The 13,282-nt window shown below is 42.3% G+C and overlaps 1 protein-coding gene across 1 annotated transcript; it reads right to left on the bottom strand.

Moving 5' to 3' along the window:
• Positions 1–292: 292 nt before the first annotated feature.
• On the bottom strand, positions 293–12,683 carry LOC102848949 (chromosome unknown open reading frame, human C2orf69). The gene is made up of 2 exons (XM_006889071.1): positions 12,345–12,683; positions 293–1,120 (listed from the first exon to the last, which is right to left on the bottom strand). Exons 1-2 carry the CDS (start codon positions 12,681–12,683, stop codon positions 293–295), a joined length of 1,167 nt encoding a protein of 388 aa, XP_006889133.1.
• Positions 12,684–13,282: the final 599 nt, after the last annotated feature.

The raw sequence follows: 13,282 nt of genomic DNA, 5'->3' as shown, positions 1-13,282 counted from the left end.
ATATGGTAGCTTTTGTTTTCCTTTTTTTTTTTAGCTTTCATTTTTAAGAGTCTCATTTCTTGACAGGATTATAACAAACACTTTTTTAGATTCGCAGTGAACTTTAATTCTAGCAGTGTAAATTAAAAAATTATTCACATTCACAACCAAGGAATACCACTATTGCACATTATACTTCTTGTTTTAGGAATATGTTCCCCATTTCCTAGTACTTACATCTCATTATCTGAACTGGTAACACTCAAAGTGCTTATGTTCGTCCACTGAACAAGTACATTAATATTCCTGAGTCTCAAAATACTTCATGAACTTTGAAGTGATTCTCTATAGATGGAGATTCCTTTGCAAAATGAATTTGGCTGGTTACCTGCACACCGAACTCTCCAAGTATTTGAACAAATTTCTTATGCTCCTTTCCAATCCAAGATCTCATTGGATCACGTACTTGGTAAGGTGTTACATGAGTGTGAACAATAATCTCTGTTTGTGCAAATTCTTTTAAGACTTCTGGAAAAGTAACCCAAGTATTGCTTCCTCCAGAATGACCACCATCCAGCCAATACATTGTCCTTATGCTTTTGATAAAGTCATCTATATTCTTGTCTTTCTTGGCTTCTTTTAATTCAAAAAGCAACTGATTCAGAACCACACAACCTTTACTGAATCCAATCAGAGTAAAAGATGCACCATTTAGTGATGGTGGATAAAAACTCAAGGCAGACTCATCAGATTGTTCACAAGTCCTCTCTTTTTCTCCCTGGCAACCATTACTAGTGTGAGAAGAACTGGATCTACAATTAGATGCTTTGAAATCCTTATTCAAAACATTCACATTCTTCTTTGAAAGCAGACTGTTTTGGGTTAAATTAAAAGCATTAACTAATAACATATAAAGGTGCTTAAAAGCACCAAAGTCAGGATTGTGTTCTGGGGCACCAAACATATTGCTTTTCACAAAATTGTCATAGCAGCTGAATTTGTGCAAATGCATCCGGGAACTTTTTATCACCCAAATATAACTATTGGGGAACCGCTGGGCTAGAATGCTGGCAACATTTTCTAGACTCCAGTTTTCCCACTGGTAATTCTCAGGATGACGAGTCATAATTTCATGATAATTCTGAAAAGTAAGAAAGAGGAAATAACCATTAATTCACACTGACATAAAATTGTTTCTTGACAATGTTGTTGTTACGTGCTGTCGAGTCAAGTACAATCCATAGCAACCTCATGAACAAATATTCCCCATTTTATTGTGGGAGAAGCTGGGGTATTATAATAGTCTGGTGGCCTAGTGGTAAGGACATACGTTATCAACTTGAAGGCATGATGTTCTAATCTATCAGTTGCTCTATGGGAGAAAGATGGACAACCTTCTGTACAATATATATGTATATACAAAAAATTTCATTTAGGACACGTGATAAATTGTCTGATTAATAGAAAACATAAGTTAGCAGACATGAATTTTAAAACATTTTCCTATATAAGCTGCCATTCTGTATCCCTCCCTCTTTAGGTTACCCTAACAATCTAAACAGTATGCTTGCTTTCTATCTTGGCATTACAAACAATGTGTAACTAAACATTAGAGAAAATCTTTGCATGTATCTTTACACATTAAATCTGTGATTGTATCTTGCACATTAATTCCTAGCTATGAAAAAAGTAGGTCAAAGATAATTTAAGGTGGTGATAAAGTGAATATTGCCTTGAAGGGAGGCATTATTCCTTACCAATTGTTAGGTGCTGACCAATAAGCAATTCATAGCAACGCCAAGAGCAACAGATCTGAACCTTACCCTTGCCCTTGCCTCTAAAAGCAACAGATCTGAAACTTGTACATCCTCATGCTCTCCATCATGTTTGAACCCACTAGGTTGTCATGGTGACTGTAATATTATCGTCCACATTAGTGAAGAGGTCCTCTTTCTCGCTAACCCTCTATCTTTCCCAGCATGGTATCCTGTTCCAAGGACTAGTCCCCTCTTGACAACATAACCCAGTCTATGAGAGGAAGTTTCACCATCCTTGAGTCTCAAGAACAACTTGGTTGCACTTCCTCCAAAACAGATTTGTTGAATTGATGTTCTTCTTGTTGTGTGCCACTGAGTCTCCTGCAACTCATAGCAACCCTATGTACATTAGCTCTGAACTGTGCCCAATCCTGGGCCAATCTCATTATCTCTGACATACCATGACTCCCATGTCTACAGTCACTGAGTCAATCCATCTCATCCTGGGTCTTCCTCTCCTGTGCTGTCCCTCCACCCTTCCAATTATGATGTCCCTCTCCAAGGATTGGTCCCAAAGTGTGCCCAAAATATGTGAGAAAGAGCCTCAAAATCCTTACCTCCAGGAAGCAGCCTGACTCACCCTCTCCAGGAAAGACCTGTTTGTTCTCTTAGTTTTCAGTCAATACTCTCCTTCAGCACCATAGCTCAAAGCCATCAATCCTTCTATCATCCTTAGTTATTGTCCAAGTCTTGTATGCACAGCAGGTACTTGTGAAGACTATGGCCTGGGTCAGGTGCACCTTAGTCTCCAGAGTGACATTATTGCTTTTTAGTGCTCAAGAGAGGTCTCTGACAGCAGACTTTCCCAGTGCAATTCGTCTTTTGATTTCCTCACTGCTGGTACCAAAAGTGTTGATTGTGGAACCAAGCAAGTTGAAGTTACCAACAAATCTCAATCTTTTCTCCACCCCCTAATAGGCCCAGTGGGGAGATTATTTGTTTTTGTGATATTGAGCTTCAATGAATATAGAAGACTACAGTCCTTGACCTTCTGCAGTTAAGGTTGTCATCTGCAAAACAATCTTCCAATGGATTGGAAGAGGTCCATATTTGTTCCTACTCCCAAGAAGGTTGATCCAACTGAATGTGGATATTATTGAATAATATCATTTCTATCACATGCAAGCAAAATACCACTGAAGATCATTTAAAACTGGCTGGAACAGTACATAGATAGGGAATTGCCAGAAGTTCAAGTAGGATTTAGAAGAGGCCATGGCACCAGGGATATCACTGCTGATGTCAGATGGATCCTGGCTGGAAGTAAGGAATAGCAAAAGAATGTGTATTTGTGCTTTATTGACTATGCAAAGTTGGATCATGAAAAGTTGTGGCTGAAACTGAGAAAGGGAATCCCAGAGCACTTGACTGTGCTCATGCAGAACCTATACTTGGATCAGGAGGCTGTAGGGTGAATGGAGCAGGGGAGCACTGCATAGTAGGGATTGGGAAGGGAGCGCATCAGGGCTGTATTCTCCATACCTGTTCAATCTATGTGCTGAGCGAATTACCTAAGAAACTGGACTCTGTGAAGAGGTATGTGGCATCAGAATTGGAGGGAGACTATATGAATAATGTGCATCATACAGATGACCTTACTTGCTGAAAGTGAGGAGGACTTGAAGCACCTGCTGCAGAAGATCAAGGAATACAGCCTTCAGTATGAACTGCATCTCAGTATCAAGAAAACAAAGATTCTTACCACTGGACCAATAAGCAGTGTCATGATGTGAAGAAGATTGAAACTGTCAACAGCTTCATCTTGCTTGAATCCAAATACCCTTGGAGCAGTCAGGAAATAAGCAGATACACTGCACAGGGAAAATCTGCAGTTAGAGACCTTTCCAAATTATTGAGAAGTAGTATTATCAGTTTGAGGACTAAGGTGCATCTGATTCAGGCCATAGTCTTTCCGATCACTTGCTATGCATCCGAGACCTGGACGATGAACAAGGATGACAGAAAAAGAACTGACACCTCTGAGCTATGCAAATGGAGAAGAGCACTGACCATCCATGGACGGCCAAGAGAACGAACAGATATAGATATCTCTTGGAGATGGTGCAGCCAGAGTGCTCTTTGGAGGGGAAGAATGATTAGGCTTCGCCTCACATAATTTGGACATGTTGCTAGAAGGTGCTATTCCTTGGAGAAGGACATGATGTTGGGAAGGGTGGAGGGTCAGTGAAGGAGAAGAAGACCTTTAACCAGGTAGACTGACACAGTGACTGCTGCAATGGGTTCTTGTGTGTCAGGAGGTGTGAGGATGGTGAAGGACAGGACTTGGTTCAGATCTTTTGTTAATAGGGTTGCTATGAGCCATACTTGACTCAATCGCACCTAATGACAACATCTGCATAACATATTGTTGACGAGTCTTCCTCCAATCCTGATGCCACACTCCTCCTCATAAAGTCCAACCTCCCAAATGATCTGTCTGCATATATATTAAAAAGGTATGGAGATAGGATGCACCTTTCTTGATCCTGAACCATGCAGTGTTTCCCTGTTCTGTTCTGACTACTGACTCCTGGTCCAAGTATAGATTTTGCATGAGCACAATCAAGTGTTCTGGGATCCTCATTTTTCTCAAGATTAGCCATAATTTGTTGTGATCCACACAGTCAAATGTCTTTGTATCGTTAATGAAACGCAGATGGACATTCCTTTGGTACTGTCTACTTTCAGCCAAGATCCATCTGATGTTGGCTATGATAGTCCATGGCAAATTCAGTGCTCCTCTCCACCACCAAAACTCAAAGGCATCAATTCTTTTTTGGTCTTCCTTATTTACTGTTCAGCATCATGCAGCACCATGACGGATGGAAACAGAAATTGAGGCTGTTAACATTTATAGCTTGCTTGGCTCTACAATCAACACATTTGGCACCAGCAGTCAGGAAATCAAAAGACGAATTGCATTGGGAAAATAAGCTGTTAGGGACCGTTCCAGAGTACTGAAAAGCAAGGATGTCAGTCTAGAGACTAAGGTGCGCCTAATCCAGGACATGGTCTGATTATAAACTCACTGTCATTGAGTCAGTTCCAATACACAGTGATCCTCCACCCGACTGTAACTCACAGAGGGAGAACACAGTCCATTTTCCCCTGTGAGCCCCTGGCTGGAGATACTCAGCCTTCCTGTTAGCAGTGAAACTCACTATGGTCTACAGTACCAAATCTCAGAAATGCATTTGGTTTATACTTAGAGCACGTCAGCTTAGATGCTACATATTAATGGAGATACGTGACTAGCACTTACTTAGCTTAAACAAAATTTAAATTTGGAAAAGTACACTCACATACACAAATTCTTCCAGATATTCTTAAAAAGTTTTCCAGGAACTGAACCAAGATCAATTTTTAAACTGACATTAATTAATATTTAGGGTACTCTTAGAAGCCCATCTTGACACTAATTCATTATTTGGTTTTCACTGCATCTGGTGGTGCAATACATTATAAATCTTCCTAATTACCATTACCTTCCTGATGTTCCTTTTGGTGAATGTCTTTTATCCTATACTTGCCCTTCTATTGTCTGAATTACAGAAAAGCTGATGTCACAGTAACTCAAATATATATATAAATATATGTAAGAAGGGACCGGTCCTTAGAGAGGGCCATCATGCTTGGGAGGGTGAAGGGACAGCGCAGGAGGGGAAGGCCCTCCATGAGGTGGACTGATTCAGTGACTGGGGTAATGGGGGTAGGTGTGTCAGAGACAGTGCAATTGGCACAGGACAGGGCAGAGTTTAGGGCTGTTGTACACAGGGTTACTATGAGTTGCAAGCAACTTGACAGCACATAACAACAACTATATATATACACACACACATATATATAATAAATTATATATATATATATATATATATATTCACTGTTGTTAATTGCCTTCGAGTCGAGCATGACTCATAGTGACCCCATGAACAAAAGGTCTGAAGCCCTCCACAACCATCAACTTTTATCAACGTTCATAGAGTTTCCGGAGGGGCATGTTATTTAGGAAGTTGATGCCACTCCTGCTTCTAAATACACACACACACACACACACACATATATAACATCTCTATGTTTCTTATTAATCAGAAATTATTCACACTGGAGGATGAGGATGATTATGATTTTTTAATAGTAGGCGACCTGGCACTGACTGCTAACAAAGAGGTTGGCATTTCAAACCACTCTCAGCATTTCCCACAGGAAAATACCTGAGGGTCTGTTCTGTAAGGATTACTGCCCAGAAAGCTAAATGGGACAATTCTATTCTATTACGAGGTCACCACAAACAGATGCTTTCCAATTTCCCAGTTATCTTATTTTTTAAAGCCTCAGGACAGAATGTTATCCCCCTGTCCCCAGCCCCAGGGACACCAGTGTTAGGTGATGCTGAATAGGCTTCAACTTAGAGTGACCGTGTATACAAGAGAATGAAAATGCCATGTTCTGTGCCATCCCACAATTCCTGCGGTGCTGTGTTGCAGTTACTGGGTCAACCCAGTATGACCCATCTCATTACAATCTGCTGATTTCAAATGTACAATTTGATGAATTGTGGCAAATGGGAAGTTATGTACCCACTGGTGGAAGAATATGGGAAGGAATTGTGCAGCCAACTTAAAAGCACGTGGTTCAAATCCACCAGCTGCTCGGTGGGGGGAAAATGGGCATTCTCCTTCTGTGTGATTTGTTGCCCCTGAAAAATCCACTGGAGGGTCAGCAATAAATCGATTCTGACTCAATGAACTGTGGCAAATGTGAAGTTAACCACTGGAGGAAGAATGTCGCAGTTGCCCCCAGGTCTGATCACTCCTTGAAGAAACCTGATAACATCTAAGGCTACCAGACAACTGGATCCTGATAAAGCTGATCACAGAAGCCCAAGTTAATTAAGAGGATCTCACCCCAAATTCCAAGCAAAATACCATCTTCCCTAGTCCTCCCTAAATCCCCCTATAAAAACAAACTGTCCTTGTCTCCCCTCCCGCCATTTTTACCTTCTCCAAGCTTAGTCATTTGGTGTCCTCAGGCCAGGCAATAAAGGCCTGCTCATTTCTTGGGACCAGCTTCTTTCTCGCTCTCAACTTTCTATCTAAGATATGGTTCCCTTCTATTTAACAACCACTTCCACAATGTTATAGAACATCTCTATGATCCTAAAAATTTCCATTGTACTTCTCTTCAAACTTTCTTCCCTGTTCCCAGCCTAAAGCAATAACTGATCTGCTTTCTTCTACTATAGCTTTTTTTCTAGTTTCTTTTAACATACACAGCGCTTTCTGAAATTCATTTTACTGTTGTTTGTATTTGTTGCTATTACCTATCTTTTAAAAAAATTCTACTTGTACATAAAAATATCCTATGGATGGCTATATTTCAGCTAACAGATGCTGTCCTGGATGTGCTCACCAAGTTGTGCCAAGAAATCTGGAGAACAAGCACTTCTTGGCCAAATGACTGGAAGAGATCTATATTTGTTCCCATTACAAAGAAGGGTGACCCAAAAGAGTGTTGAAACTATAGAACAATATCATTGATCTCACATGCAAGCAAGATTCTACTGGAGATTATCTAAAAATGACTAGAACAGCACATCAGCAGAGAAATGCCAGAAGTCCAGGCTGGGTTTAGAAGGGGTCATGGTACTAGGGATATTGTAGCTGATGTTAAATGGATCTTAGTTGAAAGCAGGGAATACCAGAGGAATGTCTATCTGTGTTTCATTGATTATGCAAAGGTGTTTGACTGTGTGGATCATAACAAACTGTGGCTGACTCTGAGAAGAAGGGGAATCCCAGAACACTTGATTGTTCTAATGTGAAACCTATACTTGGACCAAGAAGCAGTCGTCAGAACAGAGCAGGGAAACACTGCATGGTTCAAAATTGGGAAAGGTATATGCCAGGGCTGTGTCCTATCTCCATACCTTTTCAACCTGTATGAAGAAAGATTATCCGAGAGGCTTGCCTCTATATGGAGAAGTGTGGCATCAGGTTTGGTCGAAGATCTATTAACAACCTGCGTTAGGCAGATGACAAAACCCTGGTTACTGAAACTGAGGAGGACCTGAAGCGCTTGCTGCAGAGGGTCAAGGACTGCAGCCTTCAATATGGATTGAGGTTCAATGTCAAGACAAAGACTCTCACCACTGGGCTGATTACAGCATCATGATAGTTGGTGAAAAGATTGAGATTGTTAACAGCTTTAGTTTGCTTGGCTCCACAATCAACACTCTTGGTATCAGCAGACAAGAAATTAAAAGATCAATTTCATTGGGAAAATCTGCTCTCAGAGACCTCTCCAAAGTACTGATGAGCAATAAAGTCAATATGGAGACTAAGGTCTGCCTGATCCAGACCATGGCCTTTGCAATTACTTGCTATGCATCAGAAAGCTGGACAATGACTGGGGATGACAGAAGAATTGATGCCTTTGAGCACTGGTGTTGGTGAAGAGTACTGAATATACCATGGACTGCTAGAACAAACTGGTTTATCCTAGAGAAGCTGAGACAAGGCTACTCTTTAGAGACAAGGATTCCAAAGCTTCGTCTGACACACTTTGGACATGTTGCAAGGAGGAACCAGTCCTTGGAGAGGGACATCATGCTTGGTAGTGTGGAAGGTCAGTGCAAGGGAGTAAGACTCTCTATGAGATGGATTGATTCAGTGACTGGGGCAATGGGGGTAGGTGTGTCAGAGACAATGACTGGCACAGGATAGAGCATAGGGTTGCTATGTGTCACAAGCAACTGGATGGCATATAACAACAATAGCAACAGTATGGTAGTATACCTTGGTTATCTGTTCTAGGGACCTTCTCAGGTATCAAACAGTCCTTTTAAAAACTGGGTACCTAACATGGTGGTAGCCTAAGCCTCCCTAACTGAGATAGTCATTGTACTCAAAGGATGATCTTTGACCCACACTTGGTAAAGTACAGCTTGTAATAAATGTTCTCCCCACTCTGCTGTTAGGATCATCTTGCTAACTTAAATCTTTATCATTAGTTTCTTCAAACTCTTGGTATGATGTAAAATTTCCCTAATAACCCTTTGTACTTTATGCAAACACCAATATGGTGTGGGTCTCTTAGTTTCTGCAGGTTTATAAGAATCTATGATAAAGAAAAAATCAAAATGAGTAAGCAATCCAAGAATGAAATGAATAAAAATAAAGGAGAACAGTTGACAGGCAGCCTATGTAGATTTAAGATTAAACAGGATGCTCAGAAAAGGTCAACTTTTAAGCAGACTTGAAAGAGCTAAAGTAGGGAATCTTACAGATACCTGTGGAAAGAAATTACTCCACGCTGATAGGCAAAGACTTTGGGGTAAAGTATGCCCAACACATTTGGGCAGAAAACAGAGGCAAGAATGGTAGTAAAGTGGAAACAAAGGCATAGCAAAGGGCCGAGTCATTGAAAGGACCCTGGGTTATATTCTGCGTTATATGGGAAGCCAATGGCAAGTTGTGAACAGAAGTGTGAATGATCTGACTTACATTTTTAAATTATTATTTTGATTACTTCTAGGTAGATTTCTAAGATGAAATCACTGAATTTGTTAATGGTCTGGATGTGATACATGAAGGAAAGGAGTCAAAGATGATATTAAGATTTCTAAGTTGAGCTAGCAAAAAGTAATTTCCATCAGATGAGAATGACTGTAGGAAATGACTATCCAAAAGGAAATACTGTGCATGCAACTGGTGAGTCCAAAATTTAAGGACGATGTTCACACTAAATACACAAATGTGGAAAGGATGTCAAGGTACAGGCAGTGTGTAAAACAATGAGATTGAAAGAGATCACTACAAGAGTGAATACAGACAAGGGAAAAGCCTAAAACTGAACTCAAGAGCATGACTGCTGTTGTTAGGTGTTACTGAGTTGAGCATGACTCATAGAGACCCTATGAACAAGAGATCTGAACCCTGTTCTGCCCAGGGCCATCCTCACACTTCCTGACACACAAGAGCCCATTGCAGCAGTCACTGTGTCAGTCCACCCCGTTGAAGGTCTTCCTTTCCTTCGCTGACCCTCCACTCTTCCCAGCATCATGTCCTTCTCCAAGGAATAGGCCCTCCTAGCAACATGTCGTAAGTCTGTGAGGCAAAGCCTCATCATTTCTGCTTCCAAAAAGCACTCCGGCTGCACCATCTCCAAGACATATCTGTTAGTTCTCTTGGCCATCCATGGGATATTCAGTGCTCTCCTCCAACACTACAGCTCAAAGAGCATTATAACAAGTTAGAAAGTCATCAGAAGGATAAAGAAGGGGCTGTAGTTCATTACATATTTACACATTCAATCCTCTTTGGTACCACAGTGCGTTTAGATTGCACAGTTAACCAGAAGGCCAGCAGTTTGAATCCACCAGCTTCTCTGTGGAAAGAAGATGCAGTTTCCTTCAGAAACCCAATGGTAGGTGGCAGTAAGTTGGAACAGATTTGATGGAAAAAGGCTTTGGATGGTTTGGTTACCATATAAGTTATTATTCCCATATTTTGGTTGTTGTTGAGATAATTATTGTAAGAGGTTAGACAATTATCCAGAGATTTCATACCAGAAAAAAAACCTCCTTTAGAATCAGGGTTCAAATCTAGGCAATCTGGCCTTAAAGTATTTGGTGCATTATCTTCTATTTCTTCTATAAAAGACCAATGGTTTTTAGAGCACTAATACTCTATATAAATAAAAAAATACATCATTGTCCAAAATGCTAATAGAATCTAAGACTGAAGGAAGAAATGAATGATGCTGAAAGGGGGTAAGATAATACTCCAAAGGTACTTACTGGTATCCTTTAAAGTTAATCTTAAAATATGAAATATGTCTGACTGGCATGCCTTAAAAACAGTTGTTGTTGTTATGTGCCAATGAGTCACCTGCAACTCAGAGCGACCCTATGTACAACAGGCCTAAACCTGCTCTATCCTGTGCCAATCTCACTGTCACCGACAAACCTACCCTCAATCAATCCATCTCACTGAGGGTCTTCCTCTCCTGAACTGTCCCTCCATCCTCCCAAGCGTGACGTCCCTCTCCAAGGACTGGTCCCTCCTTGCAACATTTCAAAGTATGTCAGACAAAGCTTCAGAATCCTTGCCTCCAAGGAGCAGTCTGGTTTCACCCTCTCCAGGATAAACCTGTTTGTTCTCCTAGCAGTATATATTCAATACTCTTCTCCACACCACAGCTCAAAGGCATCAATTCTCCTTCTATCATCTCTAGTCATTGTCCATCTCTCTGATGCATAGCAAGTGATTGCAAAGACCATGACCTGTATAAGGTGCACCTTAGTGTCCAGACTGACATAATTGCTCATCATTTTGAAGAGGTCTGTCTTTTAAGTTTAATAAATGTTATCACTATAATCATACTATTAACGATATGCCATCTAACAGTGCCATATAACAATATGCCATATAATGATATTAACCAGCCAATAGCTGGTTCACAAGTCTGCAAAGGTCATTTTCAGCAGGGTCACATGCTGTCTTCCTAAATCTGAGCAAGTAAAAGAAAATTAGCCTTCTTCATCTAAAATATCAGTTCTTTACAGTTTTTACAGACAATGAGACCAATCAATTGTCTAGGGACAGAGAAAGTACTACATATATCTCATTCGTTATCAGGCTCAAGCACAAACTTTTCAAGTCTATCTTAAGCTCTCAATTTCAAAAATCATTTTCATGTAATATTACTTGATAGAATGAGTAGCACATCTAGCCATATTCTTGGTTTGCCTTTCTCAATCAACATTTCCAGTAGAATTTTCTGTACTAGGAATGTTCTGTGGAAATGCTGCACAGCTGCCCTGTTCAGTACACTATCTACAACCAAATGTGGCCAGTAAGCATTTGAAATTTGTCTAGCACAGCAGAGGAACAGAAGTGCCTAAATCTTAATTTAAATAGCCAGACATGGGTAACGTTTACCTTATTAGACAATGTTGATCTGGGCTGCAGGGGAATAAAACCCTACAGATATAGTCCCTGCAGCTAGAAAACTAACAATTAAATCATACAAAGAACTAAAAGTACAGAATTTAGACTAGCATGAAAAGGCTGACATGCTTAGTAATTACTGGCCCTTCCCCCTTTTCCCTCCGCTTTAGGATTAATGAATGCCATGCTTTTGCGTTTCTGCACTTAAGTTATTACTGCAATGCTTCCTGTATGTACACTACATGATAAATTAATGTAAAAACAATTTATCTGTCCCTAGCCTCAATGATACAAAGTTATCTGTGAAACCAACTTAGATAATTACTATGCCTCCCCTTTTTCTCCTATGTCTCAAATTCTGGCGCCTCGCAGCCCAAACGGGCAGTTCTCGCAGTCAAAGGACACCTTCGCTCCAGGACTCCAGGAGGGAGGGCTAGGGGTGGGGAAAGGGCGGTTTTCCACTTTGCGGAGTAACGGAGGCGGCGCTCCCTGGAGCTCAAGTGTGGGTGTGTTTGGGCGAGAAAGAAACCCAGTCCCAGCCCCGAGGGAAGCAGCTTGAGAGAACGCCCACCGACAGCCGAGGCAGGCCCCAGGTTACCTGCACGTCCCCCGGGAAATAGAGGACATGGTGCTGGGGCGGCGGCTGCAGCCTCTCCTTCGTCCGGTCCCCTGGGTGATCCCGCAGCTCTGGTCCCTCCCCTGCCGCCACCAGCAGGAGCAACTCATTGCAGCGCTGCGGATCTGCTCCCGGCACCGTGGACAGTTGCAGACACTGCTGACGGCGCCCCTCGACCGAGGGGGAGCATCGCGCGCTGCTGCTGCCGCCGCCGCTCGGGTTCATGGTTCCGGCCCGAGAACTGGAAGCGGCGCCTGCGGTTACGAGCTGCGACAGCAGGAACAGCAGCGGGGGCGACCGCGGGAGCCTGAACTCCCACATGGATCGCCGCCCGGGAGGAGGTGGGGTAAGGGTCCTCAAGGAGGGGCTTCCGCAGCGGCCAATGGTCGGCGGCAGCGGCCGGGCGGAGCGGGGGCGCGCGCGCCTCTGGCGTCATAGGCAGACGTCCGCGCGCAGCGTGCGTAAGGAGAGGACGGTGGGTCCCAAAGGCGGAGATGCGGGGGCGTGGCCCTAGGAAGGAGGTTAGGATTGGTCAGTTCTTCCGAAGCCGAGATGTTTGAATGGAACTCGGGGAAAGACCGCTGAAATCTGACAGCTTTTGTTTAAATTCTGCAGGAGGGGCGTCCCTGGGGTCGCTGTTCGATTATCTAGTATAGAGTTTTGACTATGCAATGTTCTCATTCGCTTTCCAGATGTTGTCAGTTGTTGTTAGGTGCTGTCAAGTCGAGTACGGCTAATAGCGGCCCTATGAACAGTAGATCTGAACTCTGTCCTATCTTGTACAATTCTCGACACACTAACGCCCATTGCAGTAGTCACTGTGTCAATCCATCTGGTTGAGCGTCTTCCTCTTCTTCTCCATCCCTCCACCTTCCCAAGCATGATGTCCCTCTCCAAGGAATCGCCTCTCCAAGCAACAT

Source organism: Elephantulus edwardii, unplaced genomic scaffold (genome assembly GCF_000299155.1).
Source record: "Elephantulus edwardii isolate Elephantulus edwardi_28Jun2011 unplaced genomic scaffold, EleEdw1.0 scaffold00075, whole genome shotgun sequence".
Lineage (NCBI taxonomy): Eukaryota > Metazoa > Chordata > Mammalia > Macroscelidea > Macroscelididae > Elephantulus > Elephantulus edwardii.
This window is presented reverse-complemented; position numbering and strand designations above follow the sequence as displayed.